This window comes from Hypomesus transpacificus, chromosome 21 (assembly GCF_021917145.1).
Source record: "Hypomesus transpacificus isolate Combined female chromosome 21, fHypTra1, whole genome shotgun sequence".
In the NCBI taxonomy this organism is placed as follows: Eukaryota; Metazoa; Chordata; class Actinopteri; order Osmeriformes; family Osmeridae; genus Hypomesus; species Hypomesus transpacificus.
The window spans coordinates 5,621,427-5,642,777 of record NC_061080.1 but is presented as its reverse complement, the minus strand read 5'-3'; the positions used below and the strand labels follow the sequence as shown (position 1 = coordinate 5,642,777).

At 41.6% G+C, this 21,351-nt stretch overlaps 2 protein-coding genes across 3 annotated transcripts in view; both read right to left on the bottom strand.

The window, feature by feature from the left end:
* Positions 1 to 17,916, bottom strand: part of LOC124483335 (son of sevenless homolog 1-like) — a 32,031-nt gene extending 14,115 nt beyond the window's left edge. Inside the window, exons 1-9 of the mRNA XM_047043740.1 lie at positions 16,914 to 17,916; positions 10,273 to 10,398; positions 8,094 to 8,225; positions 7,379 to 7,543; positions 6,788 to 6,997; positions 6,269 to 6,412; positions 4,055 to 4,165; positions 3,755 to 3,853; positions 2,006 to 2,133 (exon numbers count right to left, since the gene is read on the bottom strand). Coding sequence (XP_046899696.1) covers positions 2,006 to 2,133; positions 3,755 to 3,853; positions 4,055 to 4,165; positions 6,269 to 6,412; positions 6,788 to 6,997; positions 7,379 to 7,543; positions 8,094 to 8,225; positions 10,273 to 10,398; positions 16,914 to 17,000 — 1,202 coding nt within the window. The 5' untranslated portion in view covers positions 17,001 to 17,916. The remainder of the gene's footprint in view (positions 1 to 2,005; positions 2,134 to 3,754; positions 3,854 to 4,054; positions 4,166 to 6,268; positions 6,413 to 6,787; positions 6,998 to 7,378; positions 7,544 to 8,093; positions 8,226 to 10,272; positions 10,399 to 16,913) is intronic.
* A 1,488-nt stretch (positions 17,917 to 19,404) lies between these two features.
* Positions 19,405 to 21,351, bottom strand: part of map4k3a (mitogen-activated protein kinase kinase kinase kinase 3a) — an 86,530-nt gene continuing 84,583 nt past the window's right edge. For both annotated transcript variants that reach the window (XM_047043498.1, XM_047043499.1), the window contains one exon: positions 19,405 to 21,208. In XM_047043498.1, coding sequence (XP_046899454.1) covers positions 21,121 to 21,208 — 88 coding nt within the window. In that variant the 3' untranslated portion in view covers positions 19,405 to 21,120. The remainder of the gene's footprint in view (positions 21,209 to 21,351) is intronic.

Below are 21,351 nucleotides of genomic sequence, written 5' to 3'. Positions count from 1 at the left end.
AAATAAATGTTTCTGTCCATGTATTTGATTTGAGCAGAAAACAAATGGATAATATAAAATCTCTGTGATCATTTGTGATCCTATTAGATGAAAATTGACAATTTCCCTTCTCTCCAACATTCCATCTCATTTTGATCTGGTTATCTGTTATTTAGGAATGAATACCCATTAGTAGTGAGATAATAAAGACAATGTTAGCACCAAAATCTTGCTCACAGAAGAAGTTGAATCAGCAAATGGTACTTATTAGCTGATTTCATCTTTAAAGCCAACTACGTAACCGAACAGCACTGTACCACGCCTGTACTGTTCCAGCCCAGATCTTTTCTTTCTTTTATTTTTTGTAAAAGATTTGCTGGGGGGGTTATACAATCAATCGGCAAAAAAAAAAGAAAGGATTTAACATTGCCGCTACAGGAATCTGAACTAGTCTACGAGTAAACAACTATGGGGAAAAGGAGCTTACTTTGTTTTCAGGGACGCACGACAGGCGTCAGGGCTCCCGAGAGGTGGAGATGGCCGTAGGCAAGCCCGACTTGTGCGCGCCTGTCTTCATACCAGCACCTCAAAGTACAGGGTGACTGTCAAGCGGCCCGACTGAAAGCCCCTCTGAAGGCAAGCAAGACTACACTCAAAACTCCATACCAAAAGCACCGTGGTACATCCCACCAAAAATCTAGAGAATTAGCACAGGACTATCAATCTCATTATCTCTATATACAAATCATTTTAACTCCCCCCTTTCCCCCTTAAAATTTATGGCAGTGTATCTTCAGAACATAAAAAGTACATTCAATGTATGTAAAATGAAAGCAAACAAGTGTTGTATCAAAACAACAGTTGTTTGTCCTATCGAGAGCCCTTGCCAAATAATTACCAAATCATTACCAACTGTGCACAACTGTGATATTCATGGTAAGCCTAATTCAGAGCAATCAAACACATAACAGTATCATTAACATGGCTGTGATGGTGGAACTACTGGTTTGTTCATTGTTCTTGAAAACAAAGATCTCTACAGACAGGAAAGGTGTACCAAAAACATATGTCCTCAAAACTGAACCTTGAGGTACCCCCAAAATAGAAACCCCCAACAGCTTGTCCATTTCACCCAAGTTTCTTTAAATAATCCCCCGACACACATTCTTAAAGAGTATAGACATATGAACATACCGTAATATAAGCCATCCTTTCCCCATGAAAGAAAAACTACACAAAAATAGCACAGCAACAAAGGGACAAAAACTGAAGCTTATAGATATGTCCTCATATTCAACAATCATCAATTCAGCAAAGGCAATGAACAAAACTGCATTTAAAGTACATTTCTAGAAGGGATATCGAGAAAAAAGTTTGGTCCAGTGTAGATGGGATGCCGAAGTCTAGTGCTCAAAGGGGATTAGATTTTTTTCCTCCTCTCTCTCAATCTCTTTCTCAGCTTTTCTTTTTTTTCCTAACCAGAGAACAATAAAACCAGAACAGCACGGCCCAATTCCTGACGCAACTTCCCTCTGACAACACAACCCGTCAACCCCCCCCCCCCCCCACCGACCCCCATACAGGTCTATTTTAGGTCCAGAGGGAAACTCAGGACTGAGCTTTAGGGTGGAGTGTACAGAGGATGGGAGGGGTGTTCCAACAGGGCAGTCGCATGAATGTTAACGTGTGTGTTTACGTAGCCTGTACCTTTTGATAAATGCACTGGGGTGTACCAGTGTTGATGTCTTCATGTCAGGGCATATTTGTATTGTTATAGGTGTGTATACGCAAGAGTACTCTGTACTCATGAGCATATACATGCACAGTGGTGCTTCTGATCTTTATTAAGTGATTTTACATTTCTTTGGCTTCAAACCTCATGGAAACCTTAGAACGTTGCTTTTTCAGTGTTCATTTGAGAGCCATTATTGAACTACATTTTATTTACATTTCTTTTTAGCAGGGGGAGAACCAATCGGCTGGTTTGGTGAAGGACAAGGGGAGTGACGTCAGTGTTGGGGCCTACCTCAGCCTCCTCTTGGCCAGGCTCTTGGAGCAGATCCTCTCCATGCTGCTCTGGAGGTTTAGCAAAGCGGTGATGGCCTGCTTCAGACACTCTTTGTCCTCCTCATCCTTGCTCTTCTCCTCAAGTTGCTGTGGAAAACATTGGGGGAGAAATGCATAGAGAGAGGGGGGAGGAGGGGAGGAAATGGTGAGTCAGGTGGCTTCGCTGGTGAGGAAGGCGACAAAGGGATTGTGATGCAAGGCCAAACTCATGAGTGAGATTAGAACGGTGGAGAGAACAAGTTCTCTCCCCCCCCCCCCCTCTCTCTTTCTCTCAATCCACCCTCCATCCCCCTCTTCCACCAGACATGCTTCCCTCATTTCAGTGTATCCATAAATTGTCATAGTTGGGCGCAAAGCCACAATCTTTGGCACATTCAGGATTGGTTGACATAATATGGCCTGATTGAGGTTTTGGGTTTGGGATAATTGAAGCGATCCCCAGTGGCCTAGCTGGTCTACAATCTACCTTTAGCTGTTTTCTATACCATTGTAAACTGACATAAGATCAAGTTGCTTAATGTCTAATAATATGCAACTAGTGTATGGAGTTACACAAATTGTGTAAGACGGTTATAATCGTCAAAGGTAAAGAAAATTGATTTATTTTGTTTCATCATTCGCACTCGACAATTCCAGTGGTCTTTTTGGAAATGGAAACAAACACAAAAAGAGAAAGAAATTCCGAAGCTCATTCAATTAAGCTGGGCACCAGCAATGTATGGTTGCACTTTGAGCCTCCTTTGAAAAAGAAGAAAAAATAAATAAATAAAAAGGATCAAGAAACTGTGAAAGTTGCACATGGCTTCTAGCCAAGCCGTCTGAGGACAAGCTGCAGAATGCATACCTCCACAGCTGCCATCTTCCCGTCCACACTTTCAGCATGGAATCCAAGAGTAAAGCCGGGGCGCAAATAAAAAAAATGACTTGAGGCATTTCAGAGATTTAGCCCTCAGCCACCGCCTTCCAGAGCTGGCGTAAAGTAGCTTAGGGCTGTGAAGGCAAAAGTATGTGAGGACAGGGGAGAAGGAGAGTGAGTGAGAATAAGGCACTTATTGCTCCAGGGGGCACATGCTTGGACCCCTTGTGACTTCTGGAAAAAAGTGGATGATGGACGTTAATTGTGTTGTGGGGGTCAATGTCTGGGGGAGGGAGGGGGTACACCTGGAAGGTACCCATTATGTAATGCCCTTTGGGTGTACAACTCAGTGGTGGAAGAAAACACTTCTGAACAGGACACAGCTTTGCTAATTTGTTTTTCGGTAAGCTGAAAGACGGAATGGGGGACACACCTTTGTCACCAAGTCCTTATGTTAGAACTTTGGTCACCAGTGACAGGTTGGGCTAAACCCATCAATTAACAACTTTTTGATATAAACTTGCAGTTTTTTAAATCCATATGTTCATGGTTATTGCTGTTCAATGCTGCTGCAACTGTGTAATTTTCCCTCTGGAATGAATACATCCAACACACTGAATCAAGTCAGGGGGCATCCCAGTAACCCACCGGATAAGTGTAAAATCCAACCTGAGCCCTTTGTTGCATCCCTCTCTACCCCTCGGCCTCCTGCCCGCCCGTCCGCCTTTCCTGTCACACTTCACTTCACTTAAAACAGTCCAATAAAGGATGAAAAATGGCAACAACAAAAAAATCATCTCAGTTGGTCTATTTATCTCTTTAAAGTCATTGTTAAGTTTAGATTGTCCGTACCTTTAAGATTTCAAAGTAGTGGAGACAATGGTAGACTGGCGTCAGCAGCAACCTGGGGAGGACGTACTGGACTGCTTCCTTAAAGCCTTCACATATAGACTGTGGGGAGAACGACACACACACACACACACACGCACACACACGCACGCGACACCAGGTTAATAAAGCCACTCAAAGACAAAGAAGAAACCATAGATAACGTCTGAAAGCCCCAAGATCAAAAGCGAGACAATTGAGGCATATCCCAAATCAAACACGTGGAGTGAATGGGTGGTCGGTCCGTGAGGGAGAGGCATTGACCTGGAGGTAGATGGCAGCGCACGGCTTGGATAGCTGGCTCAGGAAGTGGTCGTGGAAGCCGGTCCGCAGGATTTCCTGAGCGTACGACTCATAGGGGTCAAAGGCCAGCTCCTGAGAAAGGTCATCGATGACATATGAACGACTTGAACTCAGGGTAAACACCAGGCTCTCATTAGCAGGATGAATCCTTCTCTTGATACTTTTTGACACATCATCAGTGTTTCCCCTAGGATTTTTTTTTTTGCAGTGGGGGCAGGTCAGATTAAGGTAGGCCATTCGGAAGCATGTATACTGTCTGCTTCATTTGATCTTGATTGGCTAAGCATTCTGTAGCAAATAATAACAATATACCCACTGTTTATTCATTAAAACTAGGCTACTTAAGCATAATAATGCACCTAAAATACAAACGTGAGCAAGGGCAGCAATCGCTATCGAATCAACAGACGTGCAATTTCGCTAGCAATGGAAGAATACAAACAACGAAAATCACCAGTTAACTTAATTTAAATTTGCAAGAACTGTAGACTAATACAATAACAGGCTTAAATGAACTGACAACATAAGTTATACGACTTTCAGTTCTCAAGGCACGCGCAATCTCAACTGCGCTGTGAAGCGCGTCTGTGCTATTCTCCGACATGCGCTCTAACAATCACGGATGATGGACGGCCTAACATTTTGTACAGCTCTAATTCTGATACCGTGGCGGCAGAAATTTAACCGTGGCGGGCCGCCACGTTAAAATCAACATAGGGGAAACACTGCATCATCAGCGATGTAACCAAGGCTGTGCTCCAACACAACATATTTTTGTTATCCAAGTTAAAATTGTATCTTTTCGCTCTAGCCTAAAACTCGTCTTCTGGTTATTTATTTCTATGATCAGGGGTTCACATAACTTTTTCAGTGAGTTACTCAGGTGAGTACGAGGAGAGGGTGTCTGGTACGCAGCCTCCAAAATTCAGCAGACTGCAACTTGGCTCGTAACTCCCCGCTGATTGTGTGAGCGATGCTCTGATCCGTGTGCCCCCTTCACGTGAATGATACATATGCACCTCCGACATTTACGCCTAGCCGCTTCAGTAAAGGAATATATTCAGAATAGGAAGACATGGGACATGCGTGTTTAGCTAAGGAAGGCAAGGAGAAAAATATTAAACAGAGCTTGTCTCGCTATCTGGCAAGTGGGCGACTGAACATTTCTTCTCGGCTAGCTTGTTTATTAGCGATGGCTTGGGCCACAATCGTGTGCTCCTTGCTATTTTCATGTTTGTCAAATAAAGGATGGTTAAAAAGGACCTGTTTTGTCTGCTAGATGTGGATTTGAGCGTCAAATCTTGCACTAATTTTCAGTGCGCTCATCGTTAGCTTCAAGCCACTGCATGTCTTGGAGGCACTTTTCTGAAAAAAATATTTTTTTCGGCTCTGGCTCCAGTTGGCGTTTCTTTGTAGACAGCGAAACGCTGAGAAAGCAACTGAATGTCTGTTGCTTTTTGGACATCTCTGACAGTAGTTGACAACCAACATGTCATGTGTAGTTAGATGATATCAGTCAAGTACGCAAAGGCGCGTAGTAATACAAGTGGCATTACGCATTCCTGTTTTTTTGTCGCGCATGCGTACCACTTATGTGCACCCCTGTCTATGACTTATTGTATTTGGGGGTTTGCAAACACACTGTACAGTATATTGGTGAACTGGTGTTTTAAAATAATGCTTTATAATTCTTTCTTTTTTTATAATAATGTTGTTTTACTGAACGCCCCAGACAGGGGCATTTTGAATGTAACCAGGGATATTTTAACACCAGTTAATGCGAAAATGATTTAGTCTTAGCTATCTCTTTAGGACATCTTAAGACATGATGTTAAAAACGTGATAGCTACAAACACTGACAGAATGAGTGTGGACACGTCTACAACATATTTATATTTATAACCTGTAATCTCATTGTGTGTGGCTTTGTCATAATGTTGCTCTGGTTTAATATGCTCTGGTTTGATATAATAATATGATGCAATGCTTTTAAACTTGTTATTTAGTTATTAATGAATAGGTTTTAGTGTAGTTGCCTGCAAATTATGTTTAAATTATTGTAAGTTTGTATATGATTTATTTTCTATACAGTACGTTGCTGGTCCTGAGTACATATTTTTTCTCATGTGTCAACATGTTCAGAATGACAAATAAATAATTGAAACCCACACACACCTCAGCCAGGTCTTCAAAGCAGCTGCCCACCAGCGGGTGTGGGCTCCCCTCATCTGTCATCTCCACCGTGTCCTCGATCAGGCCCAGCAGCTTGAGGGACACCTCGTGGACGTCCACAATGCGGCTGAAGATGCTCTCCACATCCTGCAGGGGGCAACAGTGGGCAGGAGGGAGGAAAGGGATGTAGCGGAGGTGGTAGGAGAGGGAGAAGGAAGAACGGAGAGGGAAGGATGAAGGAGAAAGAAGGAGGGAGGAGAAGGAAGGGTGGGAGGAAATCGGTGATGGAGAGGGAAGGATGGAAGAGAGGGTGGGGGGGAGAGATGGGGAGGAAGTTGACAGGGTAGCGAAGGAGGTACACAACATGGGAGAATGATGGAAACTTACTGAGAAATATATCAAAAAGGGTTTCACAGTAAATCAAGGTATCCGACACACAGAAAAACAAAACAGAGACATTTCCATATGACACATGACACATAGAAAAAATATGTGTCTGTGTGTGTGCAGGTGGGCGCTTACGTGGTGAGAGAATAGCATGGCATTGGAGGTGAAGGGCTCCCGGAACACCTTGATGATGAGGTTGAGGTCGCGGAGGTACTGGCGCACCTCGGCCATGAAGGTCTTGACCAGGTCGTAGTAGCTCTGCTCCTCTGATGTAGACGGCTCCTCGTCCATGAGGGGGAAGCCGCTGATATCCTCCTCGTCCTGGTGGAACATGTCCATGAGAACCTGGGGGGGACGACGACGAAGAGGAGATGTGAGTGAGAATGTGTCTGTTTATTTTTATTGATGGTTTCACATATAAATACAAAAAATAACTACAAAAAAACATGAAAGAAAAACAAAAGTGTGTTAAGATGTGGTAGAAGCATGTAATGTCTTAAAAAACTAATTCCACTCAAAAGACATACAGCAGTTAAAAAATATTAGCATACAAAATCAAAGACGTTAACAGTGGCGGTCCTAGGACATTTGGAACCCCGGGCAAGGGGCAAAGTTTACACTCCCCACACAACAACCCTTCTTAAACATTCATATCCCATTTCCCCAATCAGGAATTTCAAAAGAAATATTTGTTGAAAATCAATCAATCGCAGCAAGCCACCTCACCTTGTCGGCACACATGGCAACGGTGATGTCCTGTTGGGAGATCTCGTAGTGGCGGATGTTGCGTACGTAGTTCCCCGCTAGCTTCAAGATGTCGGCAGAGATGTACTCCAGCACTGCCACGATGTACACAGAGACCTGGTGGTCAATCTTGTACCCTAGTACCTCCTGTGAGGGTACAAAGATTTGTGGTAAAATCAGTCATTACTTCACTGAGGTGAATGGAATTTTAGAGTGTTGTGAAGGATGCTTTTACAATCCCCTGCCTGGGTTTAATTCAAACTTGTTATTTCCTTATGCCACTGGCTTTCCAACTTCTAAATGAGGGGAATGGGTATCTATTGAGGTGACGAACAAGGTATGGGGGAATTATGTAATAACATTTTGAAAAGACATATGTTCCAGAATTCCTATTGTTTATCAACTCTACAATGCTAAACTGTCGAAAAAACTGGAACTGGTTGCAGTTTACTTAAAATTGTTTATTTATTTAACAATACAACAAGAAGTAAAAAAGCGGTAATCAATCACACCTTCTGTTACAGATCAAGTGACCAAATGCTAGAACAACAGCTCACTGTCTCCCTCTATAGGTGATCAATAAATACAATGTGATATTTCCCTCCAAAGCAAAGGTCAAGTGGAAAACGTGGTGACCGTAAATATTCTAATGTCACCACGAACAAAAGACATCTACGACAAGTATTCCAGGACGCACCTTGAGTAGCGGGTGAATCTTGTCCACTGGAAGCGCCAATGGATTTCTCCTCTTCCTTTTCTCAATGGCTGCCTGGGCGTCAGCTATGGCCCACTTATCTATGGGGTGGGGGAAACTCTTCTGCACACGTTCCTGAAAAAGAGACAGAAACACAGAGTGAGAGAGTATAGAAAGAGACAGATTGAGAGGACAGAATGAGAGACATTAAAAGACAGAAAAAGAGGACAAGAAAGTCAAGTAAGAAATGCAGATACTTTGCTATCAAGGAGGTGAAATGTCATCATATTCAAACCCAGAGTAAGACCTGGTTCCATTTCAATTTCAACAGCCACACTGTTGGATCTGATAGATAGATATGATGACTAAATGGAACCAGGAACACGGTGTATATTCCCACCATCTTATTTTATTGGTATCTCATTCACGGGGATGTGCCAAATCCTTAGGCAGAACAATCATACTGGATTGACATGCCACCCTCCAAAGAGGTTAGTCATTTAACACAGGTTCACATTATGTGTCCATGCATTAGTCATCGTTTCACATGGTTCATTCTCCTCTGACTTAACAGGCACGCGACAGGTTACATCAAAGGTAAGTGCAGGTGAGTAAATATCTACGTCTGCTTCCGTCAAACATCCTGACTTCATATACTGACTTACGGTTTGTTACTTACCAACACATCATGGGTTAGAACAACGGAACATAGCTTGCATAATGCCGTCAAAAGCACTAGCTTACATGAACATTCATAAGTGCTTGCCGATTTTAAGTTCATATCTGCCAACCAAATATTAGGTCTTTAAAAACATTGTGTCTTAAGAGATTTATGTTCCCGAGCCGGTTCTTAAGAACAACTTAAGTATCACTTATGAATGTGTTATGTAGCTCTTATGTAGACCAACTGTACACAATGCCATTTTCAGCAATCCATACAGTTGGATGGGTCACCAAAGGTACGAACAAGCAATGACAGTGGTCACTGCCTCGGGCTGAGGTTGTGACGCAGGGATCAAATGTCATACACACAGGTTACGAAGGAATAGGTCGATGAAGTACACACTTGAGGGGGAGGGGGGAGAAACATGGTAAAAATACCACTTTCTCATGGTTGAGTTTACCATGCCCCATGGTTAAAGCCATGAACCATAAACAAAAGCACCTGCGGATTTCACCGGATCCATCTGGCCGCAAAATAGGTTTGAGGACCAACCAAAAACAAAAACAAAAGCAAGAGGTAAAATCAAGTTGCCTTCTACGAAACTGTATTGAAGCGACCAAATACCAGGTGATGTTTTCCGCAAGCATGTCATGTCCACCAAAATTAAATTAAAAGTACAAAGCAACATGATAGCGTTAAGAGAAATGCACAATAACAATCAATTGAGTTTTTCACAATGTAGCTTGAATGACAAAGCAGAAAACAACAAGGCAAACTTAAAGCAATCATACAGAATAAAAAAAAATTGTCAGTAATCATTAGCGAGATGTACAATATGTTGAATATTGGTGTTTAAGTATTTAATATCTTGTTCTATAGTGGAATCCTTTAGTGTCTGGGGGTAGAACTAACATTTGTTTTCTGAGAGAAAATACTAAACCCAGAAAGTAATAACTAAACCAAATGATAATATCATATATCATGTGTATCACTATTAGAGCCTGACCGATATATCGGCGGGCTGATATTATCTGCCGATATTAGGCATTTTCCAGACGGTATCTGCATTTATAATGGACGATTATTTTTTTTTTTTTGGGGGGGGGGGGGTTTGTTCAAAGGACTTTGAGTTTCATATCTTAAGTTTGTATTTTTACACCTTATATTTATCAGAACTTTAAAATATTTTAATGTTCCTCTGTTCTGTTGTGACAATAAAACACAAGTTTATTTTTAAACTGCATTATCATATTATTTTAGTGAGAACTCATAAATAATAACAGGAGTCAGACGGCTGAGTGGTTAGGGAATTGGGCTATTAATCAGAAGGTTGCCGGTTTTGCGTTCGGTCTTAAAGCATTGAAGCATACTTGAAGGAAGGTGGTTTAAAGGTGTGACGTAAGCACTGGCTCTGCGTGACACCGGGCTCAACTCCACGTCCTGCATGCTGCAGGGCTGTGCCATATACAGCCTGTAGTGTGTGTGTGAGAGAGTGTGTGTTTGTGCGCCTGTTCATACCTCCACGTCCTGCACACTGCGGGGCTGGGCCTGACACAGCATGCTGAGCAGCAGCAGGATGAGCTCCTCGATGTACTGCAGCGCCTCCTCCTGGGACTTGAGCTTGGGGTGCACCTGGCTCAGCACCTGCTCCCCGGGGAACCACACAACAGGCCGTTAGTTCAGTACTGCTCGGCCAGTAGGACTAAGGTGTTACATATAGGCTACAAGGTTACCTATAATCATCATCTTTGATAGTGGTGTTGGGCAGAATGTTGAAAGAATACCACAGCTGTCCATTGAGTGAGATCACAATGTGATTCGCATACATTTGTAAACGACAAAATATATGCCATGTGCAATTTCGGGGGAACTTGTGGAAAGTGTACCATTCTGCATGGAGCGATATCTGACATTGTCCATGTATTGTAAAATGACAAGTCATGATGACGACTCTATGGAAAGTGCATGAAGTGGCTCATTTGCTTTAGCCTTGTTGGGCAATATCTGGTTAAAGGCCATCCAAACAGTTCTAAGCCTATAGCAAATCAATAGTTGACTAATTGACATGCTGGATATTTTCAAGCCCATTGAAACTGCTGGAATAAGAGCTGGTGGCCTCTCTTGTTTAATATAATTAAATACTAAACAATAGAGTCCAATTAAGAAAGCAATTTTCTGTTAGTCAATTATCCAAACATTTGCATGGCAAATGTTGCTCTAGTGCTCATTATCCCCAACAAATTCAATTTTGAGTACTCAAACTCCTATTATCACAATTCACAAGCAGTTGTGAACAAAGGCCCATGTCTAAACCCTTAATATTAACAAGGGTTAAGCTAGTTGGCTAGCTAACTGGACCACTCAAAACAACGTGAGCGCTCAACAATAAGTTCACCAATGCCAAATGCCAATGCAAAGTTCAAGAGTTGAAGGCCAAGGCAGTGAGTGGTCCAGATGACATTGAAACAAACAAAACTGAAAGCCAACTCATTCTGAAATAGGGATGCTAACAGGTTTGGTTTAAGGCCAAAATGTAACTAAGCTTAGGTATATTTCAATGTCTTGTTTCTTTCAAATTTGCACACTTTTCCGGCTCTGGCATCAGGGGCACTTTGAGCATAGGGTGGCGACGATGAGCGCCGACACTCCAGTCTCCTCACCCTGCCTAGGAATGACTAAGCAAGCTCCAAGCGCGTCTATTCACCACCTCTGCCTTTTAGACCGAGCAGGGTCGCCGCTCAACTTGGCAGCACTTCAAAGGGAATGGGAGACTGAAACTTAGAGGTAGGGGGGTGGGAGATGCATGTAAACGGAGAAAGAGGAACAAAAAGGCAAATGCGGAGGTTGATATGGGAAAGATGGAGAGCAAACAACAAAAAATATGACACTGCGGTGGCGTGAAGAAGCCAGGCTATTAGAAACAGAAGAAGGGGAGAAGAGTGGGCAGGCCATCAACTTGACACAACAAAAGAACGCAGGGCTAAGTTGTTGGCCACCAACATCACAAAACTTCAGTTAACTTTTTTTTAAACTAAATTTAAAGTGACAGATGTTAAATACTGATAAGCGCAATCTTTTCAGACCTCAAAATGATAGAAATCCCAAGAGAACATTTTCTATCGAATCATATACAAGTTGTTGTAGTTGGGCCATAAAACCTCATTATACTCTGGTGACACACGAGGCTACTGCCAAGGGAATCTTCTATCCAAAGTGCCTGCGTCAAGAACATTAAGTCATCCAGCACCCCCACACACCCAGGCTACCTACCCTTTTCACTATGCTACTGAATAGCATCCAAAGGTATACAGCCATTGAGGGCATATAGACCACATACACAAGCCAAGGTCTTGCAGTAAATTCCTGAGCTTGAGTTGAGTATGAGATTCAGACAGACATGTGATTCAGACAGAGATTCAGACAGCTTAGTTACAGTGCATTTTGATTAGACAAAAAATATATGATAGCCGGTATTTATCTCCACTGACTTATAATGAATTATATACATTGGTGCCATTGATGCCTTGCAAAATCTTGATGACTTAATTTGGTCATGTGGTATGGAAATTTAGTCTATGTTTGTATGGAAAATGCCTACACGTGAGGTAAAAAAAACACATCTGACAAAAATTACTGGAAAAAAATGCACACCTAATTAGGTTTCCATGGTTCTGAGCAATGTCTGAGCAGTAAGATGTTTCAACTGAATTCAGCAGCATGGTACACTCCAATATTTCAGTGCCTGAGGTAAATTTCAAGTTAAAACGGGTTGCTATCCTCATTATAAAAATTGCCTGTTGATGCGCTTTCATTCACAGTGGTTTGGGAGTCATTTCTTTGTTGGAAAAAAATGAGTGAATAGTTATTACAGATCGTCTTGCAATGAAGCTCTTTTGGTCTGTAGCGTTCAATAAGATGTGGGGTTAAAAGAGCAAATAGTGATTGACAAAGAACAACATTAACATTCTTCTTCAAATGTAATCTGCTACTGCATCTAAGGCAGATTCTTTTTAAGAGGAATGTTTGTGAATCCTGGTTCTTCCATCTCAAAATGTTTAAATTAACAATAGAATAGGTAATGAGTCTACAATGTGTGCCATAGGCCTCAAATAAAAGCCATCCGTCACAACCAGGTCACCAACCATTGGCTGGGTGAGGCAAACATGAGCAGAACCAAGCTTGTGCAGAAGTAATTTCTGAAAACATCTAATTATAAAGTTTATCCCACACGTAACTAGGGGGAAGTGCATGTATCCTCTACTAAAGGTCACCTTGTATGGTGCTATCTGATGCACAACTACACATGATATGTTGATCTGCTGTCCCCTTCCAGAGGCCATTTCAAGTCAGTGCAAACGTCTGGAGGTGCAGGGTTGCGGTGCAAGGCTTGCACAGAACAGAATAGAACTGGGCAGGAGATGTCCGTCCCAAGTCAGGTTGGGTGTGGTGGTATCGAGCCCTGGTTTGTGCATGCTAGACTAACCCAAAACTATGCCAGGAATTCCATTCCCAGGAACCCTAACCTGTGCAGGCCTGCAAGGCACGACATGCAAATAGGTTAGGCTGGCCTAACAGTTTTTCTTTTCAATTTTTATGAAGTTGTGTTGAAAAGGCTTTGAAACTACATTAAAAAATTACAACCACGACAACCTTGAATTTCTGCTGCACTCGCTATGCACTGTCTGTACAACACTTTGAATAAAGACGTCTGCTAAATGAAACAAAAAGTAGCTGTGGCATTTATATCCCCACATCTTTTAAGGGTCTTTATGGTTAAATTAGGTAGTTGTTTCTCAGTCTATGAATGAACGAACAATAAATCTCTGAGTTATTAGGAACCAATTATTAATTTGTCACAACATTCCAATAAATAATTTAGGCTAAACCTTGACAGCGCAGATGACTTCAGCAACATGGTGCTAACTCAGTGGAGGATGTGGCCTACTCTATGAGGAGGAAAGAATAGGGGAGCTTGTTCTTGCAAAATGCTTCTTGGCAAATCATTATGCAAAGCCCCCCCCCAGTCTCCAGCAGAGCAGGGAACGTTGGCATCCTTTTCTCGGCAAGGCTTGCCAAAATGTCTTCTGCCATGAAACAACCATTGTGGATGTTGTAAAAATGCGCCGGTACAACAAAATCCCATTTATCCACTTCATTCCAGAAGGAATACTTCTACTCTGAAGCACAGGGTTGTCTCTTCAGTTCCCTGTGCCAGCACATTCCAGCCAAATGTAACAGTTTTTGTTTTTTGTGCGGGCAGACCAATGCCAAAATCAATAGGGTGAACTGAGGGCGTGTCCGATCCAGGCGACTACGGGGAGCGAGGAGAAGCCGTCTCTGCCATGGGGTGTTTGAAGTTCCAAAAGAGAGCTCTGAGGCTTGTTGACACAGCTTGAGCAAGGAAAAGAAACACTTGAGGAGATCCAAGGGGGGAGTAGAATAAAGAGAGTAAAATGTTTGTTGTAAAATGGCCTAGAACCACAAGGACTGGAATTTTCTTTTTTGTTCTGCTTGTCTTTTCTGGCTTTCTCTAATATTTGCACACCATGGCATTCTTGCCATTCCTGTGGAGTGGTATTTCAGAGGCATCATGGCACTTTAGCAGTGGCAGCGCTCTGCCAGTCTACACACAACAGGAATGCAGGGGCCCTGCCTCCTTGCTGGAATTCTACATGCCAATTCTGACAGTAGTGATTCATGCAAACTTTTTATTTCTGCATTTCTTTTTTGGTCACAAATAAGGCCATTTCAAACGTGTGGTTAAGAATGGTGGTTACTGTTGCCATGTCATTTTTCAATCATTAGGACAGTTCTCGAAAAGATACCACTGTGGCATGAGTGTGACATTTGATAAAACTGGATGTAAAACTAATAGTTTGATTAGAAACATTGCTCATCGTTCCACTGTAAACTCAATTGTCCCAAGTTTGAAATTCTTCCGACACGCAGTTCGCTTCATAAGCATTTCCAGGCACCAAGAATGCCATCTCTGCACTTCAAATTTAAAAGAGTTAATTTACCCTCAAGAGTGTGTTTGCTTGTCAAGTCTTTATATAGATCCATTCTCATGAGTTATGACCTATTTATAACCAAGAATGCTCGTTCTTTTCAAGCCATTTGTAATTTAACTTTAATTTCACCATGTTTGTAAGTTGAGTGGCTATCAACCATTGCTGTATTACCTGTATTGCCGATGCTTTACGTCATCAAAATATGTGCAGTAGGCTAGACAACGCAGCGCATATAGCCTACAAAAAAAATATTCGACCTGGCAGAACAGATTGCCTGCATTTTCGCAGTGACATGACCCAAACAAATTTAAGACCCATCAAATCTGAATTTAAGACAAATAGACCTACCCTACTGACCTTTCTGCCTAACCCACTACATGTTGCAAACTGAATTTATCCGGGAGAAAACATTTACAAGAGGATTTTCAAATGAAAAAACAAACAAACAAAAAAGGACGTATTGCTTAACGGTCACTGTGCTTTATGAGTTGAAAGCTGTGAAGTCCATAGGGCATTTCCTGCTTGCAGCATCATGTTTAACACCCTGCACCCTGATCGTCTCATCTCATGACCGGCCTCTATTTACCAACATGCACAAAACATCAAACTGATGAGTAGAACCTGTGAGGCAGAAACGTTTGTTTATGCATAGGATGGTCTACGGGCCTGGCCTAGCAGGCCTATGCAGTATTTTTCTGAAAATAAGCCGCCTTTTCTTTAAACCGCACCCCACCAGAATGGGAGCTTTGTGTTTGTAAATCTAAGTATAAACCGCACTGGAATATATGCCGCACTTGATACATGAACAATGATACCAAGCAATGCACGAGTATAGGCGATCTTACAGCATATGTATGCAACGGAGACCCGCATTCGAACGATCATATTTGTGCGATGCTACTCCTTAACGGATTAAATAGCATTCATGAAAAAAGTTTCTATTGTTGTTGTTATAAAAACGTGCAATAAGCTGCGTCGAAATATAAGCCTCACCACCACAAGAAACATTTTAAATCGGGGTATAAACCGCAGCTTTATTTCCGACAAATACGGTAGGTGTGTGTGTGTCACTGTGTAAGCCCACTTTGCACATGATATCTGATGCCACACCAAAGCTGAGTTTGGTCTCATGAATAACCAGTACTGGCTGTCTGAATCACCCAACATGGCCAACATTTGCCATACCTTTCTTGATAGGGCTAAATATTCTGCCTGACTCAGAATAAAAAAAATAAAAATGCTGAGTCAAGCCTGTATGTGTCAAAATGTCTGTTGCAATTCACAGTAACAGCTGCAAGATTTTAAGCGGGTGGTGTTGTGAGTTAGTGTGTTTAGTTGGGGGTTCATGGCTGACTGTAAAAGCATTATTGGAGATTCAAATGTGAAGAATGCAATTCTATGTTTGCCACCACGCCATACAGAATCCCACAGAAAAGTCCACAGTCAACGCTATCCTGAGGACCCTGCTGACATGATATAGAAGTGGAATAATATTGACAAATCTTCTCTGGTCATGTTAGGATACACTAATTGTGTTTGGAAGCCTACACTTGTCAACATGCTTCAGGTTTCACTGTGCCTGTTGAGCATAGTTCTTCAATCCCTGATGCTACGCACCCCATCTCAAAGAGAGTGCAGCACTGTTTGGGAGGGACATTCTGTGAGTGTGACAGCGTCCTCCCCCACATAAGCTGCCAGGCATGTCAGACACAAGCTGATTCTGTGGACAAGACGAGCAGTGAGTGATGTTGGTTTTATGCTACCAACTGGACATTTAACGAAAGGAGTCTTCAAGTAAATGTTCGAATAAAAAAAGTCTAGCGTATTGTGTTCGAGACAGTGAAAACCTGACTCCGAATCGACTAATCTGATTTTGTCAAGATTCAACACTCATTGGTGTTGAATACAAATGTTGGTTGTGACTAAGCAAACCACAGGGTATTGCTGTAGTCGTGTTCTGACACCTAGCAATCACTGTGTTCGTTATATACCAATTATAGGTAGTTTACACTCTCAGTAGCCTATGTTGCAAGGAATGCCATCATCCACAAATGAAGCAAGTAACTCAGTAGAACCACTTCAGTTGTCTGCAATTTTGCGCTGGAAACTTACAAGTTTGTGCACAAGTATGTGCTCCATCACCCTTACCTTGTTTAGGGAGGGTACCAAGAGTCCCCGCCATTTCGGTGCGTTCTCCTCGCTGAAAAAGTCGTACTGAACCTGGGCCGCTTGCATGACTTCAGCCGCCCGTAGTCGTACGCTATCTCGGAGCCAGCGGGCAAGGTGTCTTCGCGGCCACTTTTTACATTAAAACAGTGTGTGTTGAGGCCCGTGGTCTGTATTGAGAAGTACAATCTTCTGTGCGCCCCGCAGCCTCAGAATATCCACCCAAAAATGAGCATTCCTCTACCAAAACTGTTGGCAATCCGACCATTGCATCGGTAGACAGATGTTGATAGCAGTGTCCAGCTGCAATGGCTAGGCAGCTAGCTTGCTAACACAAGCTAGCAAGTATGGCAGACAGCTAAACTTGCTGTATGGTTGTACTGACAACCTCAATTTGACAGGCCAAAAACTGTACCAATATCACAAGCATATGTTGACAAGAACAGTTCATTTCAAACTTCATTTCGCACGTCAATGATTCGTGGTCGACGACAGACAGCGAACCAGCATGCTATGTTGTTAGCTAGGTAGTAGGCTAACTAGCTAGCCACTGTTGTCGATCGATCCGAATCGGAAGATGGTTGGACGTAATGATGGACTAGCTAGCAATCTTTAGGCATAGATTTGTTATTGAGAGCTATTATCCAGGTTGAGTTGGATAGCCTAAAATCGTGGGAAATGTGAAAGTCCTTTTCAGACAGATTAATCATTCTCTACTAGCATGGTCGACGTTTGGGGTAAAAAACCCTCTTCGGTGCATAATAGCCCATTTTCACAGAATCTTCGGAAGGGTGGCTAACCTTGTTATCCTCCATGAATGTACCATGTTCAAGACGATATCTTCCAAATCGTCAGTGGTTTCGTAATAACTATACATCAAAAAACAAATCCCACGTACACATCCACTCAATGTCCAGCTAGCCACTATTGAAAACGATTTATTTGGACGATTGTTATGACTCGGGTGCAGTTGTTGGTGAATTAATTGCGCATGCGCAATTATGCTGACATGACGTGCTAGGGGGCTTGTTCTCGGTTGTCAATGTCTGCCAAAATGCACAGATCTTAAAACAACCAGGATAAGCTGACAAGAGGTTCTAATGATAAAAACAGCTTAATTATCCGAAAAAACTCAGCGGTGGGGTGACGTAAACGATGTGTGTGTGAAGTGAAAGTTTTGCGCTCTGTTGGCAAAGTCGCAGACTCGACCAACAGATCGCAGCGTCACTCGGCATAAACACTAGGGATTAAATAGTAGAGAAGCATGCTACATTACCAAAAACTTCCCTTCATTGGCTAAAACTAGAGCACAGTGCCCGTGATGCTGTCGATGAGACGTCATAAGTAGATAGTGCATAGTGCCCGTGCTAAAATTGGTGCCACACACACACACACACAGAGATTCCTGGAATTATAGATAAGGCACATTGCCCGCGATGATGTCGGTGATATCTAGAATTATAAATAGATTGTGCAGATACCGTTGGTGATAACATTTCTTCTAAGTGGTTTTGGTACCTATATTTCTCAGATCACAATAAAAATTCTCTGTCATCTCTGAAGTACTTGTTCAACCTCCACATCTATTCTAGTCAAATAGCCAATGGTAGCCTACATTCATGCAAATGATTATGTAGCTAGCCTTTATTTGTCTGCTGTTTCCTACGTTACACATTGCTTAGCCTATTTTATGTTGATCAGAAATTACTGTATTGGTGATCTTTTAAATGGTCTTACCAGCAAACATCTAAACATTTAGTTAATAACAGAATTAATTACATGCACAATGGTTGAGCCAGTTGTCATAATTGTAGGCCTAATTCACCATACACTTGTACATTTGCAATGTGCTGGCAGTTTTGACATCAGTAAACACATTAATTTATGTAACAATTTACTATAAGTATATCCACTTTATATTGTCGCTCTGTTCGCTAGCCAGACCCTTTGAAAGTCGCTGAATATAGGTTGTAAAAGCCAATTTGCTTCTAAATAACGAAACTGAATTTCCATATTTCCCTTACTACGTTCCATTTCATTTAATTGCAAATGCCTTTGTTAATCGCATTAGCTCAATCGCGGTAGCCTATGATGCACTCCGTTGGATCATCAAAAGGATACCTTTAACTTTAATATTTTAAAATATTAACTTTGCAGAGTGCCTGGTTCTCATGATGTTCGTAGGAAACTCGCTGCAGACCAGAGGACCAATCAAAGTAAAGTGCCCGGGGACGCAAAAAAAAACAAGCCAAACAGCAGCAAATATTTTTTTTCATTATTTGATGTCGAAATTCTTATCCAAATAACGTCAATCGTGACACTGCACGCCGTTGGAATATAAAGAGGGCACATGCAGAATATGAACTTGTGCCCGGATCTTGAGCTGATCGTGGGAAACTAAACCCATTCTAATTTGTACACGCACGCACACACCGCATTATTAGAGATGGTTATTGCAAGGCTCGAGGCTCAGTAGTTTGTAAACCAAATGTTTTATTGTACATAATTTACAATGAATCAACATGGAAAGAGACAATGAAATGACCTACATTATGGTCATTTGGCGGGAAAAGGAACACTAAAACTGTAAAAATGAATTTGGCCAAAAGTGATCCCACCTTGTTTCCAGCATAAAACGTAACAGAAAAACATTAACAGTAAGTGGCACATGACTATGGCAAATATTCAAGCCGGAACACCTCAATATGATAAAACATAAGTTGTGTTTTTCATACGTGTAACTGATTTGTAATTGTATTTTGTGTAACAGGTTGGTATTATTTCTAAAACATTTAGTGTATTCTATTGCTTCGATTTCACATAACAGGTTATGTTTCAGTTTCTAGCAATATGTCAAATGTAATGCAGCCTATGCACTCCTGCATGATTCTTTTATTAGTATACTTATACTTTGTTTACTTATAGCCTAAATGTACTGTATGGATACATACCATGTTGATTAAGATACTACGTGCAGATTTTATAGCCAGTGCATGTCTGAGCAAGGGGAATATAAATCATACAAGATCTGAAATTAAAACAGCGTAAAAAGCAAATAACATATCTCTATATGGCTTAATTTAAAGAAGGTGGTTCAACATAGAACAAATAAAAACAAAGAAAGGCATCTGATGAATGATGGACCAATAGTTTGCACTTTGTGGTCCAAACTACTTTTGTTGCGTAGAATGACTCAAAAAAGCCCTTTGAGGCAGTACCCCGCAAACCTTAGTCAGCAGCTTTTTACAAATGTCAAGCAAGGGCACAGCTGTACAAAATATGCTAGAATATCTACAGTACATGGTCAGTGTACAGCCTACATATTCTATTTACATTAAATACATACACTTCTGTCAAGCACTTAGTGGGTAATGTAACATGCTATTGTTAGGATAGAGGTGTGTGTGTGTGTGGGGGGATGACGACAACATTTGCAGTAAATTCTAAGTCTGTAAATCTGGTAATCCACACTCATTCTCTGAGCTCTGTTTCACTTCACTTCTCAGTCTAGCCATTCTCTTCTGTGAAACATTTAATCTCCATGATCAAATCACATCTTACTGAGCCTCATATTCCAGACATTGATCAAGATCTGAGAGCGTCTGGAAAATTGACATTAACCCATCAGAAAACCAAAAAATCTGAAGCATGGCATCTGTCTGTGTGGATTATTATGCAATCTATAGGGATCTGACTGTCTCTGAAAAAGACAAGTAGGATAAATGGCACATGCTATCTAAGGTCACTATACTTAGTTTACAGGTTGGTTATTGTAGTCACCTACAAGTTAAAACAAAAAAATGAAAATAAAACAATTTGAGTCAAGGTCAACTCAAGGTCAACTCCTTTACTATGTTGGGATCTGGACATTTTTCAATAATGTACACCTTTTTTATTGCTTAGTCACTTTATTGCTATGTAAGGTTGAGCGGTTTTATTCTTGCATTATAGATTGTTCCCAACAGTGCCTTAAATGCTCAACCATATTACAAATAGATTTCAAAATTAAATCACACTGTAGTTTAACTACCGTCTAAACCAGTCCTGATTACTCTTCTACAACAGCAGCAACAGCATTACCTTGCAGAAAAAGCAACTTCATGTGTAGTAAAAAAAAAAAAAAAGAAAATCTTTTCAAAAGGGGTTTGACTCCTGTCCTTGTTCCAATCCAAATGTTGCACATTCCACTTCAGTAACTGTTCTCATGGCCCGCTAAGATATAGAGGTTGCTGTGTTCTGTGGGGTGGTCCGTAGGTCTGCTTTCCAGCACCACCACCCTGATAACACAGGATCAAATAAAGCTACTTATAGGTGCAGTTGAGTTTCACAATGCAACAACAGAATCCATCATAAACCATTTCAATAACCATTATGAAAGCATCAGTTGAGAAACTAATTTCTACTCTTATTCCTGTGCCTG